The 26,434-nt window shown below is 35.7% G+C and overlaps 1 protein-coding gene and 2 pseudogenes across 3 annotated transcripts; 1 reads left to right on the plus strand and 2 right to left on the minus strand.

The window, feature by feature from the left end:
• Positions 1 to 11,098: 11,098 nt before the first annotated feature.
• On the minus strand, positions 11,099 to 13,762 carry LOC104586592 (G-type lectin S-receptor-like serine/threonine-protein kinase SD2-5; annotated as a pseudogene).
• Positions 13,763 to 15,549: 1,787 nt separating this feature from the next.
• LOC104586547 (uncharacterized) lies at positions 15,550 to 20,097 on the minus strand. 3 transcript variants are annotated; one of them, XM_088899863.1, is made up of 4 exons: positions 18,788 to 20,097; positions 17,084 to 17,706; positions 16,447 to 16,962; positions 15,550 to 16,166 (listed from the first exon to the last, which is right to left on the minus strand). In XM_088899863.1, exons 1-4 carry the CDS (start codon positions 19,029 to 19,031, stop codon positions 16,041 to 16,043), a joined length of 1,509 nt encoding a protein of 502 aa, XP_088755989.1. In that variant the 5' UTR covers positions 19,032 to 20,097; the 3' UTR covers positions 15,550 to 16,040. The 3 variants fall into 3 exon arrangements, with proteins under 3 accessions (XP_088755989.1, XP_088755988.1, XP_088755990.1); XM_088899862.1 differs by having other exon boundaries at positions 17,084 to 17,709; positions 18,788 to 20,088; XM_088899864.1 differs by having other exon boundaries at positions 17,084 to 17,716; positions 18,788 to 19,011.
• A 1,912-nt stretch (positions 20,098 to 22,009) lies between these two features.
• LOC104586590 (calcium-dependent protein kinase 5-like) lies at positions 22,010 to 23,424 on the plus strand (annotated as a pseudogene).
• The last annotated feature ends 3,010 nt before the right edge of the window (positions 23,425 to 26,434 follow it).

Below are 26,434 nucleotides of genomic sequence, written 5' to 3' on the forward strand. Positions count from 1 at the left end.
AGTGAAAGGAACCCACTGCTTACATACCCCTCGAACTTCTATCCCAGGCGTCGAAGAGCGACATCCCTCAGAGTAAGACGACATCAAGACAAAGAGTACGAGCAGTCGTTGGTGCCAGATTTCTCCTGTGTGTCTGCCTGAATAGTCGTCAACTCTCTCTCCCTACCGTCTAAACATGAACCAAGCCCTTAGAGGGACGGGGAGTACCTCCTGTATCTAACGGAACGGTCATTGGCATTGGTTCTCATCTGGCGGGGTGAAGCTCCACATCAGTTGCAGCTCTGGTGGGAAAATATTTTTGTTTAGGTTGTGTTTGATATGAAGGAAAAAGTAGGAAAAGGAAGGGAAATGTAGGAAAACCTTTACAAACCTTGTATAGGTTTCCCTACCTTTCCCTATCTTTTCCTTCAAACCAAAGCATTGCCTAGGGTGAACCTCCAGATGCATTGAGGGCAAATGTGTGCAGGAGGACACGTGGCTGGATTCATTGTGTAGGACGTTTTTGGGGCACCTAACTGTGGGCACAAATTCAAATTCTCAAGAAACTGCTTGTACATTCGCACAACACCAATGCCACCACTATGGAGTCAGGTTCACCTGCCAATAAAACATGTTCCAACCCTCTACCAACACCGCACATCTCATACATGACGAGTCCCACTTTTATGTGGTGTTAGATCATGTTGATAGAGGGTTGGAACGTATTTTATTGGCATAAGATCCTAACTCACCACCGGGATGAAAATCACCTCTACCAATGCAAGCATGAAATCTAAAAAACAGGCGAGCGCCATGTGAAGGGAAAGGTTAGGAGGAAACACAACGTTTAAACCATGGTCATCTAATGATAGTTAGGATTTTCCTGTTTTTTGTTTTGTTCTTCTTCCCTTTGTTAAATGATAAAAACAAAACAGTTTTTGAGAGATAATTTTCTCTCTTATTTTTAAGTGTGCTCCTTTCAAAAATTAATAAAAACTTATTGATCTCCCATGTTTTCTTTCTTTATACGCTAACCAAAGATTTGACCCCATTTTAAATTTTTTATTTATATTTTTCTTTTTTCTCTTTATTTATAATTCTAATATTTTCTATAAAGAAATTAAGATGATTTATTGGTTTAATTTTTATCCTTTTCATTTATTGGTTTACCATTTTTAATATTTTGTATTCATTTTATGGTGTTTAATTATTTTATTAAAATAGTTGTAATATTTTAATTATCCTTAGTAGTATATTTAATATTTTTTATTTATTGGTTAATATTTTTTATATTTTATGCTTTTTAATTATCATTAATACTATACTTAATACTTTTTATATTATTTTTAATAATATTATTTATTAATTTTAATTTTTTTATTATTTTTATATTATTACTCTTTTAATGTGTATTTTAATCATTTTCATTTATTTTTATTTAAATAACAACTTTGAGAGCTTTTTCATTTATTTAATGTGTATTTTCCTCTGAATGCTTTCAGAGGTGTTTTTGCTTTTTAGACTTCAAAATGGTTTTCAAAACTGAGCTGGACCGGAAAAACCGGGAACCGGTCACTTGACCGGTTGATTTTGGTTAGTAAACCGCTGAACCGGCCGATTAACCATTCGGGTCAAACGGTTGGACTGTTCGAACTGATAACCGGACCCCTGACCGGTTCATTTTTAAAAATCATTTCAAACTTCAAATTTACCAAACACCACCTTTGGCAAAGATTCATATTTGGTTAAGCGCCACTCGATTTCTTATTCCATATTTCAGAGAAGCCCATGGTACTTTAATAATGACTTGATAATCTTGGAATGCTGTCGAGAAAATCTTGCACCAACTTGGTATAACCTGGATAGAGCATATTTCTGGATCAACCTTTCTGGCGCCCAATTGATTTCTTGTAGATCTGGCAATGGCAATTGGGTTGGGTGGGTTGGGTCAAGACATTATGTGTTGATTTTGGGTTGGGTTGAATTTTGGGTTGGGTCAGCAAATGCTAGACCTTAACCCTAAATATTCAGGCTAGAGTTGACTTATGGGTCAATTTGGGTCATTCCTAAAAATAATAGAAATTTTATAAAATAAAGAAAAATACATGAAAAATGTCAAAATTAAATGAATTAACCTTAAAATTACAAGCATAAAAAAAAAAAAAAACTTGAACATTCAACAATTCAAAGAGTAAACAATAAAGAATGAAGACTAAATAATAAAGATGAAAGAGAATGTTGCGCTTCTAAAAATACGTAAATAGTCCCAATTAGACCTAACAATTGGGTCAGTAGGTTAACCCATGACCCGACCCAATCCAACCCAATTTTTTAATCGAATCAGGTGTACTCATTTTCAAATTCAGGTAGCTAAATATGAGACCCTAACTCTATTTTTTTTCTGAGTTGAATTGAATCAACTTTTTGCCGGCTCTAATTACTTGACAACGCCAATGGCGACGTTGCTCTGAAATGGACAAAGTTTGCAACAGTCCACAACTCCACATTAATATAGAGATTACCAGCCGAGATCATTCACACTATACCTCTTTAACTTCTCTGAACAGCGATGTCATTGACATTGATGTTAGCAACGAGAAGCTCCCCCCGCCATTTCCATTTCTATGGCCTCCTTGTCCTTGGTCACGACTCATGGGTGGGATGGTTGTGCACTTCGTGACAAACTTCTAAGGGCCATGGAGGAAGATGAGAAAGACCCAGATACGAAGTCAGAACTTCTCTTCTTACATTTACGTATGATTCAATTTCCCCCATCACTTCGATTTCAAACCTCTACACCAAATCTCCACCGATCAAGAACCTAAAAACTCAAGTGATTAACCGGCTTCATCCACATGTTGGTTAGAGAAAGAATTGATCATGGTATGGCTACAGCTACACCAAAGTGGGTCCCTTTCTTCCCTTTATCACACATCAATCATCTCCCTACGATATCCTTCCAATCCTAGTTAGTCTCACTGCACAAGAGACGAATCCGAGACTTAATAGATTTTAAGCGTCTAGACTTTGCGTACATTGGCATTCCTTATTTTTAATGACTTATCTCCTTTTTGCAGTTCAAAACTAACATCCATAAGAAAATGCTAAATGCAACCTTAGTGTGATGGTTATTTAGATATTCCCAATACATGGCGGGGATATGCTGTGAGACGTTTTGGGGGGCAGACTTGTGGGCAGCTAATTTAGTCTCTCAAAAAGACTTGAAAAAGTTAACCAGCTGAGATGCTTTTTACAGATAAACTAGCGGGGACCGTGTGATGTACGGGAAAATCTGAAAGATGCAGTAATTTTATATATTATTCATTAATATTAAATTAATAATCAAAATTTGTTGTTAATTAATTAAAAGTATTCAAAGTTATTGCTAATTTAATATGAATAAAAAAAATTAATAAATTTAGTTTTATTAATAATTTGTAGTAATTTTAATAATTGTTATTATTTTTATTATTTTTAAATGAAATTTTGATTAACTTTAGACAAATAAAAATAATTACAAAAGCTAGCACATTTATTAATTTCATTAGAAATTAATAATTATATAAGAATGACAATGGGGTGGTTCATGGCGGGGCACCCCATCCCTGTCCCTACTCCATAGTCAAGACACTCTACCCCATCCTCACCCCGTCCCTAGTGTCAAGCAAGTTCAAGGCAAGGCACCCCACTCATCAAGGATGGGGAATCATCGAATTTCCCTACCTCGTCCCCAGTATTGGGTGGGTTTAGGTAGATGTGTAAATTGGGTCGTGTTGGGCGACACGACACAACCCGCATGCGGCCCACACTGTGTTGTGCTGGCCCATTGAGCGTCTCGGGTCGTGCCTCCCTTCCCTGGGATAATTTGGGGGTTCGGTTCGACACAGCCCATGGCCCAAGCCCGCATGGGTCCATGTCGTGCCGTGGGCCGAGCTGGTCAATGGCCTTGGGCAAGGCCAAGGGGCCAAGATATGAGAGGTCCATTTTTTGTTAAGTTGAGAAAAATGCTTAAATTTTTATTTCATATAATTTTTTATATATACAATTGTTTATATATACAAATTAGACCTATTCATGGGTCGGGGAGCCCGACGGCCAGACCCGACCTAACCCGTTATTTTTCAATCTTGGACAAAATTTCAGGCCTATGGGCTTGAGATCAGGCTTTCTCAAATAAGCTCAGCCCGATACTATTTCATATATAAAAAAGTACTTATGTTAGATATAATAAATAAATATATATTATACTTCTTAAATTATTAATAAATATCAATTTACTATTAGGAAATATACATCAGTTTATTAATTTACTAAATTAATATAATATTAGTTTATAAAAGTATACTGAAAATAAGACATTTTGTGTACAAATCAGGCTTTGGCTTAGGCTCAAGCTTTGGGCATTATATAAGGGCTGGGGTCAGCCTCAAGATCTACACCAAATGGTCAGGTCGGGCTCAAGCTCGGGCTTGCACATTCTTTGTTGATAAAGAGGCTCGTGTTAATTATAAAACTATGATTTTTTTAAATTAAAATTTTTATTTAATTCTAGTCTATTATAAAAAATATATAACATTTCTATATATTAATATAAAATTTGTTATTTAAATATTATATAACAATATTTACCATATATGCATATAACTTCCAAGTTGAGCTTATTAGGAGTTGTTTAGCTTGTTCCCTATCCGCTAAAGTCATCATTAGACTCCAAAAGTTTGATACCTAATTAGATTTCGAATTTGATTATCCCTTATAATGTGTGGCATGGTGCATATTTTAGCTAGACATAACTCAAAAGAAAATAGTTGCTTGAGCCTACAAATTTATAGATCTAATCAGGTTAGGTTAAGTTATAAATTATTTGTTACTTTTTATTATTAATTATTAAATTATTATATTTATTTAAAATACAATAATTTCTAGAAATTACCATATTTTCAGAAATATTGCTAATTTCTTGTTTAAAACTAATTAAATGTAATTTTCTACTATTTATAAATTAAATTATAGTTACCGTTAATTATAGTTTAAAAATAATTATTGTTAATTATTTTTAGATCTAATTGGGTTAGGTTAAGTTATTTTTAGAACTAACTCAAAAAAAAATTAGTTGCTTGAGCCTTCAAATTTATAAATCTAATCGAGTTAGGTTAAGTTATAAACGATTTGTTACTTTTTATTATTAATTATTAAAATATTGTAATTATTAAATTACTATATTTATATAAAATACAGTAATTTTGGGAAATTATCATATTTTCATAAATATTGCTAATTTCTTGGTTAAAACTAATTAAATGTAATTTTCTACTATTTATAGCTTAAATTATAATTACTGTTAATTACAGTTTAAAAATAACTATTGTTAAATATATTACTATTAATAATAAATATACATTATTTTTTCATTATTATTTAGTATTTTTTGCAATAAAATACAATTAATTTAATTTATTCAGAATTTTTCGATTTTTAATTAAACTTTGGTGTTTTTTTATTATTATTCATTAATTTTTACATATGAATATTTTTCAATATTTTTCACTATTTTCAGCATTTATTTTTGCGTATTAGTCACTACAAAATTAATTTTCATTTGCTTTCAATAAAAATAAATTTAATAACTAAATAAATACCATAGTTAATAAAAATACATCTAATTTTCCATATTTTTCAATAATTTCTGGCTTGGGAATTTTTTAATAATTTTTGGTACTTTTTAAATAATAAAATACTATTAATTGTACTTTAATTATTTTTAGTATATACCCTTATTAATATAAAATATTGTTAATTTTTTAATATTTTTTAATTACTTTTAGTATTTTAATTATGTTTATGTTTTTCAGAATTTTTTGGACTTTAATTAATTGTTGGTATTTTCTCATTATTATTCAGTAATTTTGCATATGAGTAATTTTTGCAATAAAATACTGTTAATAAAATAGTGCATTTTAAATTTTCATTAATGTTTGTCATTTTTAATGAGTTCATTATGCACAATAATGGTCTCAACTCATAAGTTATCTAATAATATTATTAAAACTATCAATTAATATTTTTATATTTAAATTTCTTATTTTTATTAGCATTTATTAAGTTTAATTTTTAAGTGGAATTGAAACACATTTTTAATATTTACTAAGTTTTGTTAATATTTATTTTTAGTGAAAATTTAGTGGATTTTTAAATTAATATTTTTTTTATTGTTTAATCCAAGGTTTTTAAAATCGGAACCCTGACAAAACCGACCCAGACAATGAATTGGTCAGGGTTCCGGTTCCCGTAAATCACAAGGGTCTAACTGTTCGAACCGAACAAACGGCCCGTTTTGACAAAAAAATAAAAAATTTTATCAAAAATAAAAACCAGCTGAACCGTTGAACGGTTCGACTGCCCGGGTAATCAGTTTGCTTACCAAATCAATGGTTTTGGGGGAAATAACGATTATGGGGTAAAACAGAACCAGTCACCTGACCGGTTCCCGATTTTTTCGGTCCGACCATCCAGTCCAGTCCGATTTTGAAAACCATGGTTTAACCTCAACCTATTTATATTATTTGATTTATATTATTACTATTCTCTCTCTCTCTCTCTCTTAAATGTAATAATAACATGCATTAAAATAAGAGGCCTTGAAAAACCCAAAGGTCTCTCTCTCTTAAATGTCTTGTTTAAATGTAGCAATAACATGCATTAAAATATGAGGCCTTAAAAAACCCAAAGGTCTCTCTCTAATAGTGTACAACTTTATTAATCTAATCAAGATAAGCAATGATTATTGTTTTATATTTTTAAAACAAAAAAATAAAATAATGCAAAAATAGAGAAAACAGATAAATAGTTTCTCTCAAATGACAGACATGCTGACATGGCACATCCAATTTTAGCGGGGGGACCATGCGATGCACGGGATTTGTTAAGAGAAAACTATAATTTATACTATTTTTAAATAATTTAATTATTAATTTTGTATGGTATTAAATTATTGTTAATTTCAATATTATGTTATAATTATTTTTCTACATTTAAGAAATTTTTTAAATTTATTACATAATTTCGTAATTTTAACTATTTAAAATCTAGTTATGTTAAATATTTAGTTATCTAAATATTTAAATAATATGTAAAATATTAAAAAATTTTCGTTATTTACTGAATTTAATAATCCATAAAATTATAATTCATACTATTAATACGTAATTTCATTATTAAAATTTTAAGATAATAAATTATTATTAATTTCAATATTATGTTATAATCATTTTCTACTTGTAAGAAAATTTTTAAAATTATTACAAATTTCCATTATTTTAACTATTTAAAATATAGTTATGTTCTATATTTAGTTATTTAAATATTCAAACAATTTGTAAAAAATTTAAATTTTTTGTTATTTGAATTTTATTTATTTAAATCTATTACATATTACTACATATTTTTTATATAATTATTTATAAATTTATAATATTTTTCTAGTTAAGATATTTATTTCTTAAAATATGAAAATAAGATTTTATTTTTAAATGTTAAAGTTTTATTATTTGAATAACATTTAAATTGATGATCTGGAAAAACAGAATTTAAATTGTTAGTACACAATTTCGTAATATATTTTGTAAAAATATAAAATTATTTTTTTGTGTTTTTAATAAATATTTTAAAATTATTATATAATTTTTCTAAGAATATTTAAATAATTCTTAAATTTTTAATCCAAACTTTCTATAGATATAGATAAGAAGTGGGGAGAGGATAAATAAGAATTACAGATAATTTATATATTTATAATTTTGAAAATACATTTATCACCAAAAACAATAAATAATTACTGAAATACAATAAATTTTAATTTTAGTATATATAGTTATAAAATAAACACAGATTAAGAGTTTAAAATTATTATTAATAAATATTTTTTTTGAGAGTTATTTTCTCAAATTATTACTTGATATAAGTGAAATTAGTGATTTACAATATTATGTACAAATATTAAATTATTATTAATTTCAATATTATGTGATAATTATTTTTCTAATTTTCAGATTTTTTTTTAAAATTTATTACATAATTTCTTTATTTTAATTATTTAAAATCTAGTTTTGTTAAATATTTTGTTATTTAAAATATTTAGTTATTTAAATACTTAAATAATATGTAAAATATTTAAATTTTAAAATATTAATTATTTTTTGAATTTAATTATCCATAAAATCATAAGTTATACTATTATTACATAATTCCATTATTAATTTTGTAATATATTAAATTATTATTAATTTCAATATTATGTTATAATTGTTTTTCTACTTTGAAGAAATCTTTTAAATTTATTACATAATGTCGTTATTTTAACTATTTAAATTCTAGTTATGATAAATATTTAAATAATCTATAAAATATGTATTTTTTTGTTATTTGAATTTTACTTATTTAAATCTATTACATATCATTAAATATTTGAAAAAAATATTTAATAGGAATTGTTAGATAAATAGATATAGATAGGGTAGATGATTATTTATACATTTAATAGGAAAAACATTTAAACATTTAGAATATTTAAATAATTATTAATTTTTTTAATCCAAACTTATATCATTAAATATTTGAAAAAACATTTAATAGGAATTATTAGATAGATAGATATAGATAGGGGAGAGGATTATTTAAACATTTAATAGGAAAAACATTTAACATTTAGAATATTTAAATAATTATTAAATTTTTTAATCCAAACTTATATCATTAAATATTTGAAAAAACATTTAATAGGAATTATTAGATAGATAGATATAGATAGGGGAGAGGATTATTTAAACATTTAATAGGAAAAACATTTAAACATTTAGAATATTTAAATAATTATTAAATTTTTTAATCCAAACTTTCTTTAGGTAGATATAGATAAAAAGTAGGGGAGAGGATTAATAGAAATTAGAGATAATTTAGGAGAGAAACTCTTTACTAAATTAGAGATAATTTTGGAGATAAATAGGTATTAAAGATAATTTAGAAGATAAATAGGAATTACAGATAATTTTGGAGAAAGTGGGGGATAGTGGGGGAGGTAGTTTAGAAGAAGAGATTATTTAGGTTCTAGGAAAGTGCATCTCATTGGTTATTTTAAAAATGACATGGAATAAAAAAATAAAAAATTCAAAAAATAGGAGATGAAATATGTTCATTTTGCTTCCCTTAATGAAATCTTCTAGGTCCAATGGACACACTAAGATTGGCTTAAATTGAGTGATCACAATTCTCTTTTTTTTTCACTAGTGAATGATCCCGTATACTAAGTACAGGGAATCAGTAATGTTAAATTTACATTATGGAATCAATAATATTAAATTTATATTTATTAATATTTTAAATAATTATTAAAATTTCAAAAAATGTTTATTTAAAAAAAAATAGATTTTCAATAATTAATTGAGATTGATAGAATGTAGGTATAAATGGTTATGAATAACTACTTTTGCATTTTTTGCATTTTTTAGGAATGGATTGAAAATGGTGGTAGTGGGTTTGTGAGCTTTAGCAGCAACTTCTCAGAAAATGTCACATGTCTAGCTTTTCAGAAAAATGAGAATGACATGTGTCTGAATGGTGGGGGGCTGTAGCCTAGTAGCGGGCTATGGGCTTTTGTAGGAATTTCTTAGAAATTGCCATGTGTCTAGCTTTCTAGAAAATGAGAAGACTACTTGTTTGAATGATGGTAGTGGGTTATGTGCTTTAACAACAAGTTCTCAGAAAATGCCATGTGTCTAAATTTGAAAAAGCCACGTGTCTGAATAGTGGGGGCTATAGCCTGAAAACCTTCCTTTAATAATCAGTAATATTAAATTTACATTATGAAATCAATAATGTTAAATTTATATTTATTAATATTTTAAATAATTATTAATATTTTAGGAAATATTTATTTCAAAAATAGATTTTCAATAATTATTAGAATATAGATAATTTTCTTTTGTTATGATACGAAGAGGGTTAATGATTAACTGAGATTGATAGAATGTAGGCAAAAGTGGTTGTAGATAACAACTTTTGCATTTTCTTCATTTTTTTTAGGAATAGATTGAAAATGGTGGTAGTAGGTTGTGGCTTTAATAGCAAATTCTCAGAAAATGCTACATGTCTAGCTTTCCAGAAAAATGAGAATGACATGTGTCTGAATGGTGGGGGGTTGTGGCATGGTAGTGGGCTATGGACTTTAGTAGGAATTTCTCATAAACTGCCACTTGTTTAGCTTTCTAGAAAATGAGAATATCACTTGTCTAAATGGTGGTAGTAGGCTGTGGGCTTTAACAACTTCTCAGAAAATACCATGTGTCTAAATTTAAAAAAGCCATATGTTTCAATGATGGGGCTATAGCCTAAAAACCTTTCTTTAAAAAAGAAACTGAAACAAAATCCGTGCAGCCAAGCAGGCTGATGGTTCTTAGTGTTTTGACCCAAGGATTATAACATCTGAAGAAAACTCTTAACTAGTGTGCTATCTCATATTTTGATGAGATTTGTAATGTCATTTTTGCAATGGGCCCTGATGGGCTTCACGCTTTGTTTTTCCAATCTTCTTAGAAGTTTTTCCTTCCTCGGTGAATCACACTTATCAGGCGCTCGTCAATGTTATCTCGGTAAGATGTTCATCAATGGGCCAGTTTGGCTCAGATTGAGCTTTTTCAGAAATTCTTATAGGAATTCTTTGGACCCTAATTAAAATAGTCTCTATCATGCTAAATTACTTGAACTCTTCATGTAGTTTATGACAACTGTTTAATTTGACTTCTCCAAAAAATCTCCCTTCACATTTCAGAAAAATTATACAAATTGATCCCTTTTGATGATGATTTGACTTCGAGATGTTAATTAAAAGAAAAAAAAGGTGATGTCATGATTTTAAACATAATACAATTCTAATTTTTCTCAAGGATAGACAATATTGAAATATCCTTCAACCAAAAAACACAAAAAATATTAATGGAATAGAAACTGAGAACAATTATTGGAAATTTGTTGTTGATGATGTTGTTATGTGTGAATGGAGATAAAGGTGACTTTATAATTTAATACTCTCCATCTACTCAAACTAATGGATCCCAAATGAGAAACTTTCATTTTTCTTCCAGTAAAGAAAATGAAAGTTCTTTGTTATAAAACCATTAACTCTACATACAACCATGCCCAAATTTCTGCAGAACATTTTATATCTATCACAGAAGAAAAAAGGACAATACAGACGTCTATGAACGATGCATAATATAAAGATTACATTAATGACAAACTTATTATTTATTTGGAGAGTACATATCTTCACCTGGGTCCTGACAGAACTGAAGGCAATATTGGAACAGAAACTCCGAAGCCTGCCTCATTGTGAGTTACAGTTCTTTCTGCTGGTAATGGTGAAGTTGAGAAGCTATAATCTAAGTTAGTTTCAACATCCATCACTCCTTCCAAGACCTTCACCACCACAGACATGGATGGCCTTCTGGTGAAATCATTCTGTAAACACCATGCTGCAAGTCTCATTATCTCTACAACTTCTGCTCCATGCAACTGCATATCCTCACTGTATTTGTCAATCAGATCAACTAGTTTCCCCTCCTCTGCCTTTCTTTTGAATAGACCAATTAAATGCATACAATCCTCTGGTTGAGAACGATCCAAATTTTTCCTTCCACACAGAATCTCCATGACAACAACCCCAAAGCTATACACGTCTACCTTTTCTGTGACAATTGAGCTCAACCATTCAGGAGCCAGATACCCAGGAGTTCCTCTCATTGTCGTCATAACTTGGCTCTGATCCCTGTCAATAAGCTTAGACAACCCAAAATCAGAAACCTTGGCATTGAAGTTCTTATTCAAGAGGATATTTTGGGGTTTAATATCTAAATGGACCATTCTCTGTCGGCATTCCTCATGGAGATAGGCTAGTTCCTTGGCAATGTCGAAGATAATATTCAACCTAGTTTGCCAACCAAGAGAGCTCCTGTTTTTGGTTGAAGATCCATTTATCCAAAGACCCATTGGACATGTACTCATAAACTAATAACCTATGTGATTTCTCAGAACAATATCCAATCAGTCTCACTAAATTGACATGGTGAATGCTGCCAATTGTCTCAACCTCTGCTAAGAATGACTTCTTCACTTGGCCTAAACCATCCAAGCATTTGACCGCAATTTTGGTGCCATCACCCAGAATCCCTTCATAAACTGATCCAAACCCTCCTTCCCCAACCTTCTTTGAAAAATTTTCAGTCATGCCTTTCAATTCCTCGTACGAAAATCTCATGGGCATTCCTGGTACTTGATGCAAATCATCCTCCTCGTCTACATCAGTATCTCTTTTGCTCCTATATAGAATAACCCAGATGCTAAAAACCAAGAAAACCAAACAGAAAGTTCCAAGACTGGACCCTAAAATGATTGCTGCCTTGCTTGTTTTCTTTCTTGATGGGGATTTCTGCACCTTAATGAATGCAAATGCACTATAATTAGTGATTTGCATATTGTTGGCTATAAGGGAATAGAGTTGGGCTGGTAAAGAGCAATTCCCGACTGAAGTATTTCCATAATACTGAAAGAGAGCAGCTTTACAGGAACAGTTCTTCACACAGGAATTTCTGCAACTCTCCATACTAATATCTGTAATATCTGGGGAAAAAGCAGCATTAGTGAAGTAAGTGACGTCCTTGAGCTCAAGAAAACTGTGCAATTGAGGTGACTGACAAGACAAGGGAGTACTCTCTAAACACCCCAGATCCGGTTGTCGGTCATCTAATGGCGTAAAATATTTTGTTCCCAAATCAGTTTCATTAGGACAACTACACTGCCCATATGAGCAAATACTGTAATTCCCACAGAACGTGGGATAACCACACACATCTAGATCCATATTCTCCGCCAGCACATCTTTCACCCCCCTCCACCCAAGCACCCATTCGTAAGCTGTCAAATGGCCATCTGGACGGAGCCACAGGAACGATGCTGAAGGTAAAGGATCCGTCTCATTTGCCTCGTCTGAGTACACAGTAATGCCTCCTTTCAAGAATAATATATAGCTCAGTTTTCCAGTCACCATGTATTTGAAATAAATCTGCGGAGGATCCGACTCCATGAACGCAATCACACTTTCTCTGGTAACAGAGAGTGAAAACAAGCCTTGAGTCGCCGTGAGTCTCTGCCCAGGCACCAACTTCTGCCCGGGGAGCAAAGTGTCTGTTGGGTGATCAAAAGACTGCCAGATGGTCTGATTGTTGGCGTCAAAGAGCACCAGATTTCCTGTGTCCGTCATCTTCAAGCCCGCGACAGACTTTCCGGTCGTGCTTGTCGACCAAACTAAAGTGCCATCGAAGTCTCGCAAGATCAAATCTCCATCTGCAGTGAGGTTCAACGTTGCATTGGCTCTAACGGGATTGTTCCGGTTGGCAGACCACATTACTCTAGTGGATTCTATATCATTCATGGTCGACACATTGCTGATGGGGACAATGAAGACAGAGAACAGAAATGAAGTGCAATTACCATTGCAGTAGAAGCCACAAGAGAAACGAAGACTTTCAGTTCTTGTAACGAGGATGGGACTCATCGAAATCATGAACCCATCATCGAATACCACAGAATAGGTAGTGGAGGGGATGTTGGTCCATGAATTATTGACTTTGGCTATTGGATAATCTAATTCTAAAGCTTGGCCGCTGGTTAAATAACAAGAAGTGGTTAGAAGAATGAGGAGGCGAAAAAGAAAACAACCCATGATCCTGCTCATGTCTATTGTCAATGCTGCTAAGCAGATCCTGGGTACTGCTATCCTAATACAGAAACGTTACTCAAGGAACAGCAAAAGAAATGAGAGAGGAAGCAGAGAACGGAGATATAGACATGGAGAATTTCTTTATCAAGATGATCTAATACTAATTAGTACAGGCCATGAAACCTAAAGCGTTGAATTAATTATTTGATAAACTTGTACTAATTCAACCATGGATTAAAATTTTCAGGTGCTTCCATAATATTTTATGATTCCTTATGCTTCTTCATTTGTGAAGTCAACCAGACAAGTCGTATTCCAAATGTCCATATTAGCATCAGAGATAGCAAAACAAAACCATCAAGAATAGAACTAGTACTAGTGGTTTTGGTCTCTTGATTCACATAAACATACATAATTAAGTGTAAAGCATCATCAGCTCATCACTCAGCAGGGAGGATAAGGACTCCTTAAGCGGTCCTCCATACCCATAACCCCCTAACCCTGATGGCAACGGGATTTGATCCCAAGTCTCTACTACAGCTAACCAGAGAAATTGAGGCTGAGGGGAACTCTTATTCATTATTTGATAAACTTGTACTAATTCAACCATGGATTAAAATTTTCAGGTGCTGCCATAATATTTTATGATTCCTTATGCTTCTTCATTTGTGAAGTCAACCAGACAAGTCGTATTCCAAATGTCCATATTAGCATCAGAGATAGCAAAACAAAACCATCAAGAATAGAACTAGTACTAGTGGTTTTGGTCCCTTGATTCACATAAACAATTATAATTAAGTATAAAGCATCATCAGCTCATCACTCAGCAGGGAGGATAAGGACTCCTTAAGCCGTCCTCCAAACCCATAACCCCCTAACCCTGATGGCAACGGGATTTGATCCCAAGTCTCTGCTACAGCTAACCAGAGAAATCGAGGCTGAGGGGAACTCTTATTTATTATTTGTTTCTGATCAGAGCAAATGGCCATCGGATCATCTAAAGGCTGAACGCTAATAGTAACAAAAAGAGATTAAAATAACCAGAAATTGAACAAGAATTGGCAATCCATGATCCAGCTGCTCTCCACTGTCTATGCTGATAAGCAGATTTTTTTTTTTTCGGTAAACAGCTGATAAGCAGATTCAGAAGCTACTAGACCTTACAGAACGGTTCAAAGAAAAGGCCAAATGAATGAGAAGAAGAAAACAAAAGCAAACTTTTTCTGAGTTCTGACGTAAAATTAAAATTAGAGAGGTGATGAAGCATGAACAAATGAAGCAAGCCTTGGAATGTTGGATAATTAGCTTCTGTGAATTTTCTTGTCTTTTAAAAATTTCAAGTGGTGTAAGACCAAACCGGCGACATTATTTTATTATTCCTACTGCTTCATGCAAGCGTAAGATCAATCAATAATCCCAAGTCTAACTCAAATCCAACCCAACCCAACCCAAAGTCATCAGTTGAGGTTAGAGTTAGGGTTAGGGGCGTTAGGGGTTCAAGTTCAACAACTTGGCTTGGGTTAGCGTTGACCTGAACCCAACCTAACCCTGCCCGAGCAAAGTTTGATATTATTATTTATTGGGCCAGGCTTGGACTTCAACGAATTAAACCCAGCCAGAAGTTTATTAATGGGCCAGTTTGGCGTGGATTCAGCTTTCTGGGCAGACAGTGCCAGGCCCGGGCCCGGACCTAATTTCTTAGGACAGTAATCTAAATTTCAAAATCAAACAGCTAAATGAAATCTCACAATAATCTGAACATACATAAAAAAGCAGAACACATTAAAAATACATTGCTGATTATGGTAAAATGCAACAGGCTTAAAATGCAGATCAGAAATACAAAAACCCTCATGAACTTTCAGAAGTCAAGCCTGATCTGCTTGAAAAGCATTGACTAAAGTATCACCAAAAGATCTTTCAAAGCTCTAGCTACAATTCTTTTTTATTTTTGTAATCTCAAATAAATTGGGGCTCAGTGAGAAAGTCAGGAAGATAGCTAGGTTACAGATAGTTCATCAGGGTAGTAATCTCTCCACACCCACCCATCTCCCAGTCTCCCTTTGCTGGCAGTGAAGGCCTCACAGAGCTCCCTAACTTCCCTGGGTGTTGCCTCCAGTTCCTTAGAATAGAGAGGTCGACACATTCCCAACACTCTGACAGAAAAAAAAAATATTGATGCAAAAAAATAAGCAATGAAATACAAATTTAATTGTTACTTTGGCTACATAAATCCTAAACAAATACTATGAACAGAAACCCTTTTGCTTCAAGGTAATCCCTCCTAATCCCATCATTTAGGTACAATGATGTCAAAATCACTGACAGTCCACTCTGCAACTTGATCGGCACTGACGTATATCTCAGTCCCTAAATCAACAGACATCCATCTTCTTCTTGCTGGTGGTGTCGCTGGATCCTGCATATTAGAAATATGTATTAAAAAGACTTCAAATTTATCATAAGAATTTGGAGAAAATATACAACTGGAGCCTGGAGCCTGATTTATGTTATATCCCATTTTGAGTCATCAATTTACAAAATTGGAAATTCTACTGCTCGACTACTTATGTTCTAACTAATTTCATCACCCAAACTGTTTGACGTGCTCCATGAGACTTCTGATGTTCCTTTTCATTTCTAGTACTACTAAGGAATGAAAAATTGAGTAGTTGGATTATAAGAAGAGCTATGCATACCTGGTAGAAGTAGAGAGATTGAGACAACCTCCCCACATCCAACTCCCAAGTTCTTGCATCCCCAATCCACCCTTGGCCTTTACTTGTGGGGTACCCATACTCTCCCCAGACCGGATGGGGTATTATCTGCAGGATCTCTTGCGCTTGAGGATTGCTGAAGGGATCACACAAGACATTTGGTTCCACAAGGTGCTCGGCATTCCCAGGAGCGCAATACAAATGATAGGCATTGTATGGGAATCTGGAAGTGTCATTGCGATGGACCCTCGTCCCGTTTGGAAAGGTGTGGTAAGGTGGGCATACATTAAGGTTGGTGGGCTGGCACCATGCACTTGTCTCTGGATTGATGATCATCTCACTGTAACGGGTGACATCAGTTGTTACATCCCCATCACAAGCCTGACCATTGTTCTTCCAGCAGCTCCCAATGTCCATTAGGTAGAACTGGCTGCTTGGACCCCCTCCTTGTATCACATTCAATGTGAATCTTACCTTAAAATTTGGTGATTCTGGAATCTGCAGAAAACATCACCTCCAGTTAAACTTTAATGTACATTCACAAATCTGGGAACACTTCATTTGTTCCTGTTCTTAGTGGATTTCTGTATTGCATTTAGAAAGATGTAAAAGTACTTACTATCTTTGACATTCCCCTAGTTTCATGGTGGTAGCCTCCAGACAGTCCAGTTGTGGCATCTGACCTCAAGTAGAGCATCAACCATGGGTACCTCTTTGATGTCCTTAAAAGATGATGGAAAACCCAAGCTCCCTTCCCTACTTCCTTCTCCCAAGTCACTGAGTAGTATGAAGTGTTGCCTCCAATGCCTTCTCTGAAACCAGAATCCAAGTCCCAGGACCCATAAAAGCTTCCCTTCAGTTTGGTCATGTTGGGGCCTTGTAAGGTGGTATAGTTGTGGAAGATTAAAGGTTGGTTCATGCATCCTTTACCAAAACATGGGAACCCAGGATCTGGGCCATAGGGTCCAACCTTCTTTCCATTCTTGGGGCACATTGCAGCAAAGGTGTCCATGTTGCCACTCTTGAGCATTATCATCCAAAACTGCCAGGGTTTCGGTATGTCATTGACCTGACATTTGGAACCCAAGTAGAGTTCTTTCTCAGCTGCATAGAGGTCGACGTTGGTCAAGGCCTCTGGATGTACTCCATCAAACCGATCCCCCATCCCTAGCTTATTATCTTCCTCTGTGACCCTGTGGACCAGCATATATGGGAGCAATCTGCAGAGGCTGCAGCTCTTCCCTACTGAAAACTATGATAATAAATCAAGAATATTATATGGTTGTAGTATTTAAATACAGACAATGGAAAACTTAAGAAGAAAAAACATAGACCAAAAGTTTTTCTAAACTATGCTACATGCTACAGATATGCATAGATCAAAAATACCAATCTTGGCTGTTGAATTAGCAGTTTTTTCATGGATGAGATGAGGATCCATGAAGCACTTAGGCTGTGTTTTACAAAATTGAGTAAGCACCTTCTCTCAATTTCCTGTCTCTCTTTGATTTTCTATCAAACCAAAATATGGCCTTAGAGACCCATCAGAAGGTCCTGAAGAATTCATGATATGCTATGTCCCACTGGTGAGATAAGCCTATTGATTGAATGGTTCTGAGCTTCTGATTGATGTGTTAATGCACATTTGTACCATCTGGATGATAGGATTATCATTCTTAATGCTTGTAAGGGGAAACTTTGGCTGTTTGGGAATGAAAAACAGCCCAAGCAGCCAAAATATTTTCCGCCCTTAGGGGTACCATATATTTTTGGAGTACTAAAAATAGGGTCCCCATTGTCTGATGTGGCTAAATTCGTAGCCACATGGCAGATCAGAACCTATTATCCAGAACCTAGCCAGTATACTCTGTTTTTGCAAATTTTCTACTGACAAATTTTTTTGGGGACACGTGGCCAAACAGTTCAGGCCAACAGTTCCAATTTGCCACGTAGCTGCCACTATGGCCACGGTGGACTACGGGTGGCTCTAGACTCACCCGTGGGTGATGCTCACTTTTTTCCTACTTTCTGATTCATTCATTCTTATGGCTAAGGCTATATTTGGTTTGAACGGAAAAACAGGGAAAGGTATACTATAGTTTCCCCACCTCTCCTCCCTTCCTTTTCCCACCTTTTCTTTGAAAGCAAACACAGCTAAAGGTGAAACGAAGAAAAGGAAAGATTAACCATCATAACTGAAACTCAAAGAATCCAAAAAAAAAAAAAAAACATCCAAGATTATGAGATGACCAATTTCTTCATTGTTTTGATTTTGTTTTTTCAAAAACTGTTGTAGGAATAACCAAGAGGAAGCTAAGCTCACCCTGTGGAGAAGCCTTGTAGACATCGAAGCAATCTGCAGCTCTGGGGCTGCCCATGTTGGGAACTTCTTCTCCAACCTCATTGCACTGGTTCCATGCCTCAATGGCCACCCTCAGACCATCTCTTCTCATCCCCGGGTCGCCCACCGCAGACACATAATCTGTTGCAGTCGACCCAGAAAATGAGTCGGAAAACAAGACCCCAAGAAGAAGAAGAAAGATGAAAAGCATCCCACATTCCTCCATTAATGCTTGTAGATTAAGCCCGCTTGTCCTGCTACACCTTGATCAAAGGAAGAAGCTGAGCAAGTTTTCTCAAATGCATGGAGATGGAGAGAACCAAAAAGCAAAACAGAAATTTGCTGTGGAAGGAAGGAACTTCCAAACATGTCATGGGTGTGGCTGGTTTGTGAATCCAGGAAATGCCAAACCAAGCTCTTTGTAGGCCAGGTTTTAGTTACACCAAACATCAGATAAATCGGTTTAGTTGCAATTCATGGATGTGAATGTGACCCACAATTACTTCTGAGGAAGGTGATCCCTAAAGCCTGTTGGACTATTAGACTGTCTAACACCTAGATACTCGACCAACAATCGCAAATCGGTGTAAATTACAGATAAGTACGCTGAATTTTTAATTACAACATTTGAGTACCTTAAATTTTTAAAAATAGATATTTGGATTCATCACTTGGTATTCTGTCAGTTAAACATTGCATAATGTCAAAAATACCTTTTTCCTGTATTTTTTAGATCGGAGTAAAATCATCACAGGAGAATGTCATCGTCCAAAAATTTGAATATATTATTTGCTGTCCATATAAGAATAATCTCAAAAATACACCATAAGGGCATTTTTGATATCATGTAATATTTAACTAACAGAGTATTAAAGGATGGACCTATAAAATTCAGAATATTCAAGTATTACAATTAAAAATTTAGAATACCCATCTGTCACTACCCAAATTAGAAGGTACCTATCTATAATTTACCCTTAATTAAATTTGGACAGGGTCAGCAATTGATAGGCTTCCATGTGGTAGATGGGGTTTAGGTTTTGTTGCCTTGTGAGGAAAGTGATCCCCGGAAAATGCTTTTCTTCAACAAACATTAGTTACTTTGTCAAGGTCTACTGATTTGTCTACGGCAATCGGCATCAAAGCCCACTAGTACCGACTACCGACGCCACCATATAGTCAGCCGAATTTCTGAGGCATGTGCCCTGCCCGGAGGAGGGATTCTGGCAAACACCAGAGCAGCCACTGACTGGGTTAGTTCTGTCCAGTTCCACCGTCCTACGGATTAAGAAGAAAGAGAGAGAGGAGTGAGGTGTTGTTGTTTGGTTAATTATTTTTGCTTCAATGATTATATTTAAAGATTAAAATATTTAAACAGTCAAACATTAGGCATTATATAAGATGATTAAAATATTTCGACTTAACTTTTGTGGGTTGGACGTGAAGCCAAGGCAAGAATTGACGACATCATATAGATATATTAGTAAAGATTTGAGAATATGTATGCAAATGCAATGGAAGTAAAGTGAAGTGAAAGAAATTGTTGGAATTTCTTCTTTAACATGCAAACGTGTTGGGTGCCCAAGGATGGTGGAAGATCTGCCCCGAGAAGAATCCTACGTCTCGGCCCTTGAGGAATGGTGATTATGCATAAGAAATCCTCGCATGAGTCAGTTCTTCCGCAGTTTACTTCATATAGTGGGCAAGTATGGATGGCCGAACCCTGCAAGAAGGTATGGCGAAATTTCAAAACCCAAGGATTCCTAATGGGTCCAACATTTACACTAAGTGGTTCATGGGCTAAGCCACCTTATAAAAACCCAGGGACTGTGGGCAGATGCAAGATTAGCCCATCAGGTATAACCCTCAGTGGCCTTACACTTAACCTCTCAGCTCATAATGATCAAACACTGCCCGGCAAGAGATGACCTCTCCCTCGGCTGCAAAGAACAGTATTGCACTCTCTACTCATATGGATCCCGGGAATTAAAACATTTTTGCAAACGTTTAGAAACTGTAATATATATATATATATATATATATATATATATATATATATATATATATATATATATTTTGCAAAAACAAATTTCAACGATTGAAATCAACTGCCGGCAATTTTGGTTTCCATCAGAGAGAGTGCATCCCCGATCATTACCTTTGTCCGACAAAGGGGCTGATCCTATTACTATAATCACCCACTCAGATGAATTCTCAGACTGTCCCAACATACCCAGGTTTTGACCCCCTCTAAGGATCTCACTGGTTGGCACATCAAAGACAGTCCAATCCGACATCTAGTGTAGCATCATAATCGAGTCTAGGGGTCAGGTGTAACATTCCAGTTTTACCCACTTATCATCAAGGTCCAGGGCAACACTGGAATTCTGGTTCGATTCAAGGTTTCAAGTTAAACCTACACTGTATGTACCTCGGGTCTCACCCTAGCGGTTGAGACAGGCCACCCCAACCAACTTGGCGGCACATCAGTGTCAGCCTTATCATAATAGATCTCCCCAAATCGACCCATTGACTGTGAACATTCTAAACTAACACGAGTCTCATTATGTGTCAAGTTTAAGGGTATTACACAGAAACACATCACTATAACATGAATCAAATATGTACTTTATTCATTTACAATAAATGTCATAATGTACATCAATCTAATTGAAGCTAAGGGCATACACTGTCTAATAATCCTGGCATGAATCAGTTCTTTCGCAGTTTACTTCATGCAGTGGGCAGGTATTCATGGGCAAGTATGGGGGAAGACGTCTCTTTGGGTGTTCTTCGTCTTCCTAATTTTCCTTATTTTAAGGAGTGTTTGGTGATAATGAAAGATTTAATTGGTCATCTTGGGAACCTCCAAATTATTAAGTTCTTTGTCACTCCAGATGATATATATACTTAATTCCTTTGCTCTCTACCTTTTTGGGAGACAAAATTCATTTTTTTTAATTCGGTGAATGTTTTTCTTTGAATGAATATAATATAATATCAGAATTTTATTTAGGGCAAATTACAAAGACCCTTCTTGTATTATGGGTCAGTGATAAAGTCCCCACTCTACTTTTTTTCGTGACAAAGACTCTTTAAACTTTAAGCTTTAACCTTCAGATAAAAGGCCTCCTTTTATTAGTATTCTATTAGTTAAATTTAAAAAAACTAATAAAAATAAAAATCTAACCGTTTAAAGTTTTCTAAATGTTAAAACTATTTTTTTATTCTGTTCATTATCTTTTTCATTGAAATAATTAACTGAAATGGCCAAGCTGTGTGGTGTGGGTGAATTATTTAATCGCATCATTCAACGAAGACACTACAGCAAGAGGAAGGCAGCTGAGTTGACAAAGATTAGCGTTGGGGTTGTTGAAGCCTGTCATTCACTCGGGGTTATGCATAGGGATTTGAAGCCAGAAAATTTCTTGTTGGTTAACAAAGACAATGATTTTGATTTTGATCTTTCGGTCTTATTTAAACCAAGTCAAAGTCAAGTATTTATGGATGTTGGATGTCTATATTATGTGGCTCCAAAGGTACTTTGCAAGCATTATGGGCCAGAGGCAGAAGTATGGATTATAGGAGTGATACTGAATATATTGCTCAGTGGTGTGCCACCTTTTTTTAGGCACAAACCCATCAAGGAAATTTTGATGCGGTTCTGAAGGGAGTTATTGCCTTTGAATTAGATCCCTAGCCTCTAATCTTAGACAATGTCAAGGATCTTAAGGAAGATGCTCTGTTCTCAGTGCTTGACTGCTCATGAAGTACTATGTCATCCATGTATTTGTCAAAATGGAGTTGATCCTGACTGAGCATGGGATCCGATTGTCCTTTCTTGCCTGAAACAGTTCTCTGCAATAAATAAATTAAAGAATATGGCTTTAAGGGTAATAGCTGAAAGCCTTTCTGAGGAGGAAATTGCTGGTTTACAAGAGATGTTTCAGGCAATGGATACTAACAATAGTGGTGCAATCACTGAATCACATTTGATGAACTAAAAGCTGGTTGGAAAACATATGGATCTAATTTGAAGGAGTTTGAAATTCGTGATCTTATGGATGCAGGCCGATGTGGACAACAGTGGCACCATTGACTATGGAGAACTTATCGCTGCCATAGTTAATTTTAACAAGCCGAAATGGGAAGAAAATCTCATTGCAATATTTTCATACTTCGAAAAGGATGGGAGTGGTTATATAATAGTTGATGAACGGTAGTGAGGGAGCGCATTTCGACAGCTCCCGGTTGGCAGGTGACTCGGATGCCTGGCTGAACAATCCCTACCTGTAATGTGGCTTGGATGCCTGGCTGAATGGTTCTTACCTAGAAGGTGGCTTGGACGCCTAGTTGAATACTGATGAGCTGGAGAGGTGGCTCTGACGCCTAACTGAATGGTGACGAGCTGGAGAAGTGGCTCTGATGTCTATCTGAGTGGTGACGAGCTGGAGAGGTGGCTCCAATGCGATATACAATGACACAATGTCAGAGTGCCCGGGTTGTTTTACCCGGGGTGGGCACTCCGATGCTTAAGTTAACAAATAAGAGATTTTATGATAGTAAAATGTGAGAGAGCTGGAGAGTTGCGAGAACTAAATTGCACCTCCCCCCTAGGGTTGGAGGTAAGGCCTTTATATACGCATTATTTGGTGTAAGCATCACGCAACATGTCCGAGATCTTCGGGAGGGCATGCCTAACTACCCCGAAGTCCTCGGAGGTAGTCGTGCACGTAGGCCAATCTTTGTGCCTTACTCAGTTTCTCCCAAAACATTCGGTGTGAGAAATCGAGTACGATGGCGAGCATGTCTCGTAGGTCGCCAAGTCGGCACTAGAGGCAGGTCGCCAGGTCGGCACTAGAGGCAAGTCGCCAAGTTGGCGGTAAAGGCAGGTCGCTAGGTTGGCAACAGGGGCAGGCCACTAGATCGATGCTAGAGGCAGGTCACCAGGTCGGCAACAGGGGCAGGTCACTAGGTCGGCATTGGAGACAAGTCGCCAGGTCGACACCAGAGGCAGGTAGCCAAGTTGGCACCAAAGGCAAGTCACCAGGTCGGCGCTAGAGGCAGGTCGCCAGATCGGCGCTAGAGGCAGGTCACCGGGTCGACACCAGAGGCAAGTCGCCAGGTCGGCGTCAAAGGCAGGTTTCCAAGTCAACGACAGTGCCAGGTCGCTAGCTGGGACTCCATCATTTTGGCTAAGGCAACTTGTTGCCTAGGTGGTTCTGGGTGCCACCCAGTTGTTCCGAGATGCCATGTGTCATGATACTAGTGGAGGGCCAAGTCTACCCTCATCAATTGCCCCCCACTCCCAAGCTAAGATCAGCTCAGCGAAGGGAGTAGATTTGTGCTTCATTGTAGGTCCTTAGGCCTATTACCAACATATTTTGGGGTCGGCTTAGGGGTCCTTGATGTCGAAGGTAGTTCATCTTCCCCTTGTGATATGTGCATCGATGTTGGAATTTAAATAGCGGGTCTGTGCCACGGCTACGCTGTATCAGTCCTTTAAGGTGTTGGTCGGCTTCCCCAGATGGTTCTCACACAATTTGGAGTGAGAACTAAGGCTTTTAGATCAGATAATGTCAGAGAGTACTTTGAGAACAACCTAACCAAGTATCTCTTAGAACATGGTGTAGTTCATCAGAGTAGTTATGCATATACACCGCAACAGAATGGAGTTGTTGAGAGGAAAAACAAACACATTGTGGAGGTGGCAAGGAGTCTTATGGTGTGTGCTTCAGTTCTTGTGCAGTCCTTATAGTCGTGCATTTGATTAACCATGTTCCTTAACAGACTTTAGGGTTTAAGGTGCCATTTAGTTTCCTTTTCTAGATGGGGAGATATTTCATATACCTCTAAGGGTTTTGGGGTGCGTTTCCTTTGTTCACATTCTTGGCCCTCATCGTAAGAAATTAGATCCCAAGGCCAAAAAATGTGTTTTTCTTGGGTATGCTCAGAACCAAAAGGGGTATTGTTGTTATGACCTAGTGTTGAGGAGTAGATTTGTCACTATGGATGTTACCTTCTTTGAATCCACATTCTTCTTTTCGAGTGGTTCTCCTCGAGGGGAGAGTTTTGGGGAGAACTCACAATTTTCTCATCTTCCTATTTCTTTAGTGCCTCCATCAGTTCAGCCAGCACCTATACCTCCAGTTTCATTACCCGAGCCAGTACGGGCAGCCTCACAGAATTATCAGCGCTGGCAGATGATGGTTGACTCCACACATCCTCAACCCACACCAATCTTTGTTAGTCCTTCTGAAACTCTAGATTTGGTAGATACAGTTCTAGGTATTCCTCTTGAGCCTGAGCTTGTTATGTTTTCTGATGATAATGTTCTTGTCCCTAACACTATTGTTGCAGCTGATCCCACTGACATTGATCTTCCCATTGCACTTCGTAAGGGGAAGAGAAAGTGTACGGCCCACTGCATTTCACACCATCTTTCCTATAGTGCCTTATCACCCTCCTACCGTGTTTTTCTTTCTTCCTTGAATTCTATGTCTATACCCAAGAATGTTATTGAGGTTTTTTCCAAAACTGAGTGGAAAACAGCTATGCAAGATGAGATGGATGCTTTGGTCAAAAACCAAACTTGGAAAATAGTTGATCTCCCCCCCTAGACAAGGAAATAGTCGGACATATATGGGTATTCATAGTGAAGTATAAGGCCGATGGCAAGATAGAGAGGTACAAGGCAAGGTTGATAGCAAAAGGGTATACTCAAACCTATGGTGTTGATTATCTGGAAACCTTTGCACCAGTAGCTAAGATGAGTTCAATTCATATCCTTTTATCTCCAGGAGCCACCTATTCATGGCCCTTGTTCCAGCTTGATGTCAAAAATGCCTTCCTCAATGGTGATTTACAAGATAAGGTATATATGGGTATTCCAGCAGGTTTTTATGAAAATGTTGGTAAAGGAAAGGTGAACAAACTCAGAAAATCTTTGTATGGAATGAAACAGTCACCTAGGGTTTGGTTTGACAGGTTTAGAGGGGCACTCATCCGTTTTGGATACACACAGACATAGTCTGATAACACCCACTCTGTTAAGAGGAGAGATGCTTTGGTGTCAATTCTGATTGTGTATGTGGATGATATAGTGGTGACATGAAATGATCTGAAAGAGATTGATGATCTCAAAAAATCATTGCAGCAAGAATTTGAGATCAAGGATCTTGCTAAGCTCAAATACTTCTTGGGAATTGAAGTTGCAAGATCCAAGCATGGGATCTTCATTTCACAAAGAAAGTATGTACTTGACCTACTGCGGGAGACTAGGAAACTGGGGACCAAACCAGTAAACACTCTTATTGATCCAAATCATAGAATTAATGGTGTAGATTGTGAGTTGGTAAAGGATGTGGGGAGATATCAAAGAATGGTGGGCCAATTGTTGTATTTGTGTATGACACGACCAAATATTTCTTATGTTGTCAGTGTTGTGAATCAGTACATGCATGCACCTCGGGTTCAATATTGGGAAGCTATTGAGAGAATACTTGCATATCTGAAAAAGCACCCTGATAGAGGCATTCTTTTCTCAATTCATGAGAATCTGAAGCTAAAATCCTATACAGATGCAGACTGAGTAGGATGCTAAGATGACAAGAGGTTTACATCAGGAGT

The sequence above is a fragment of the Nelumbo nucifera genome, chromosome 3, assembly GCF_055504915.1.
Source record: "Nelumbo nucifera cultivar China Antique chromosome 3, China Antique-T2T, whole genome shotgun sequence".
In the NCBI taxonomy this organism is placed as follows: Eukaryota; Viridiplantae; Streptophyta; class Magnoliopsida; order Proteales; family Nelumbonaceae; genus Nelumbo; species Nelumbo nucifera.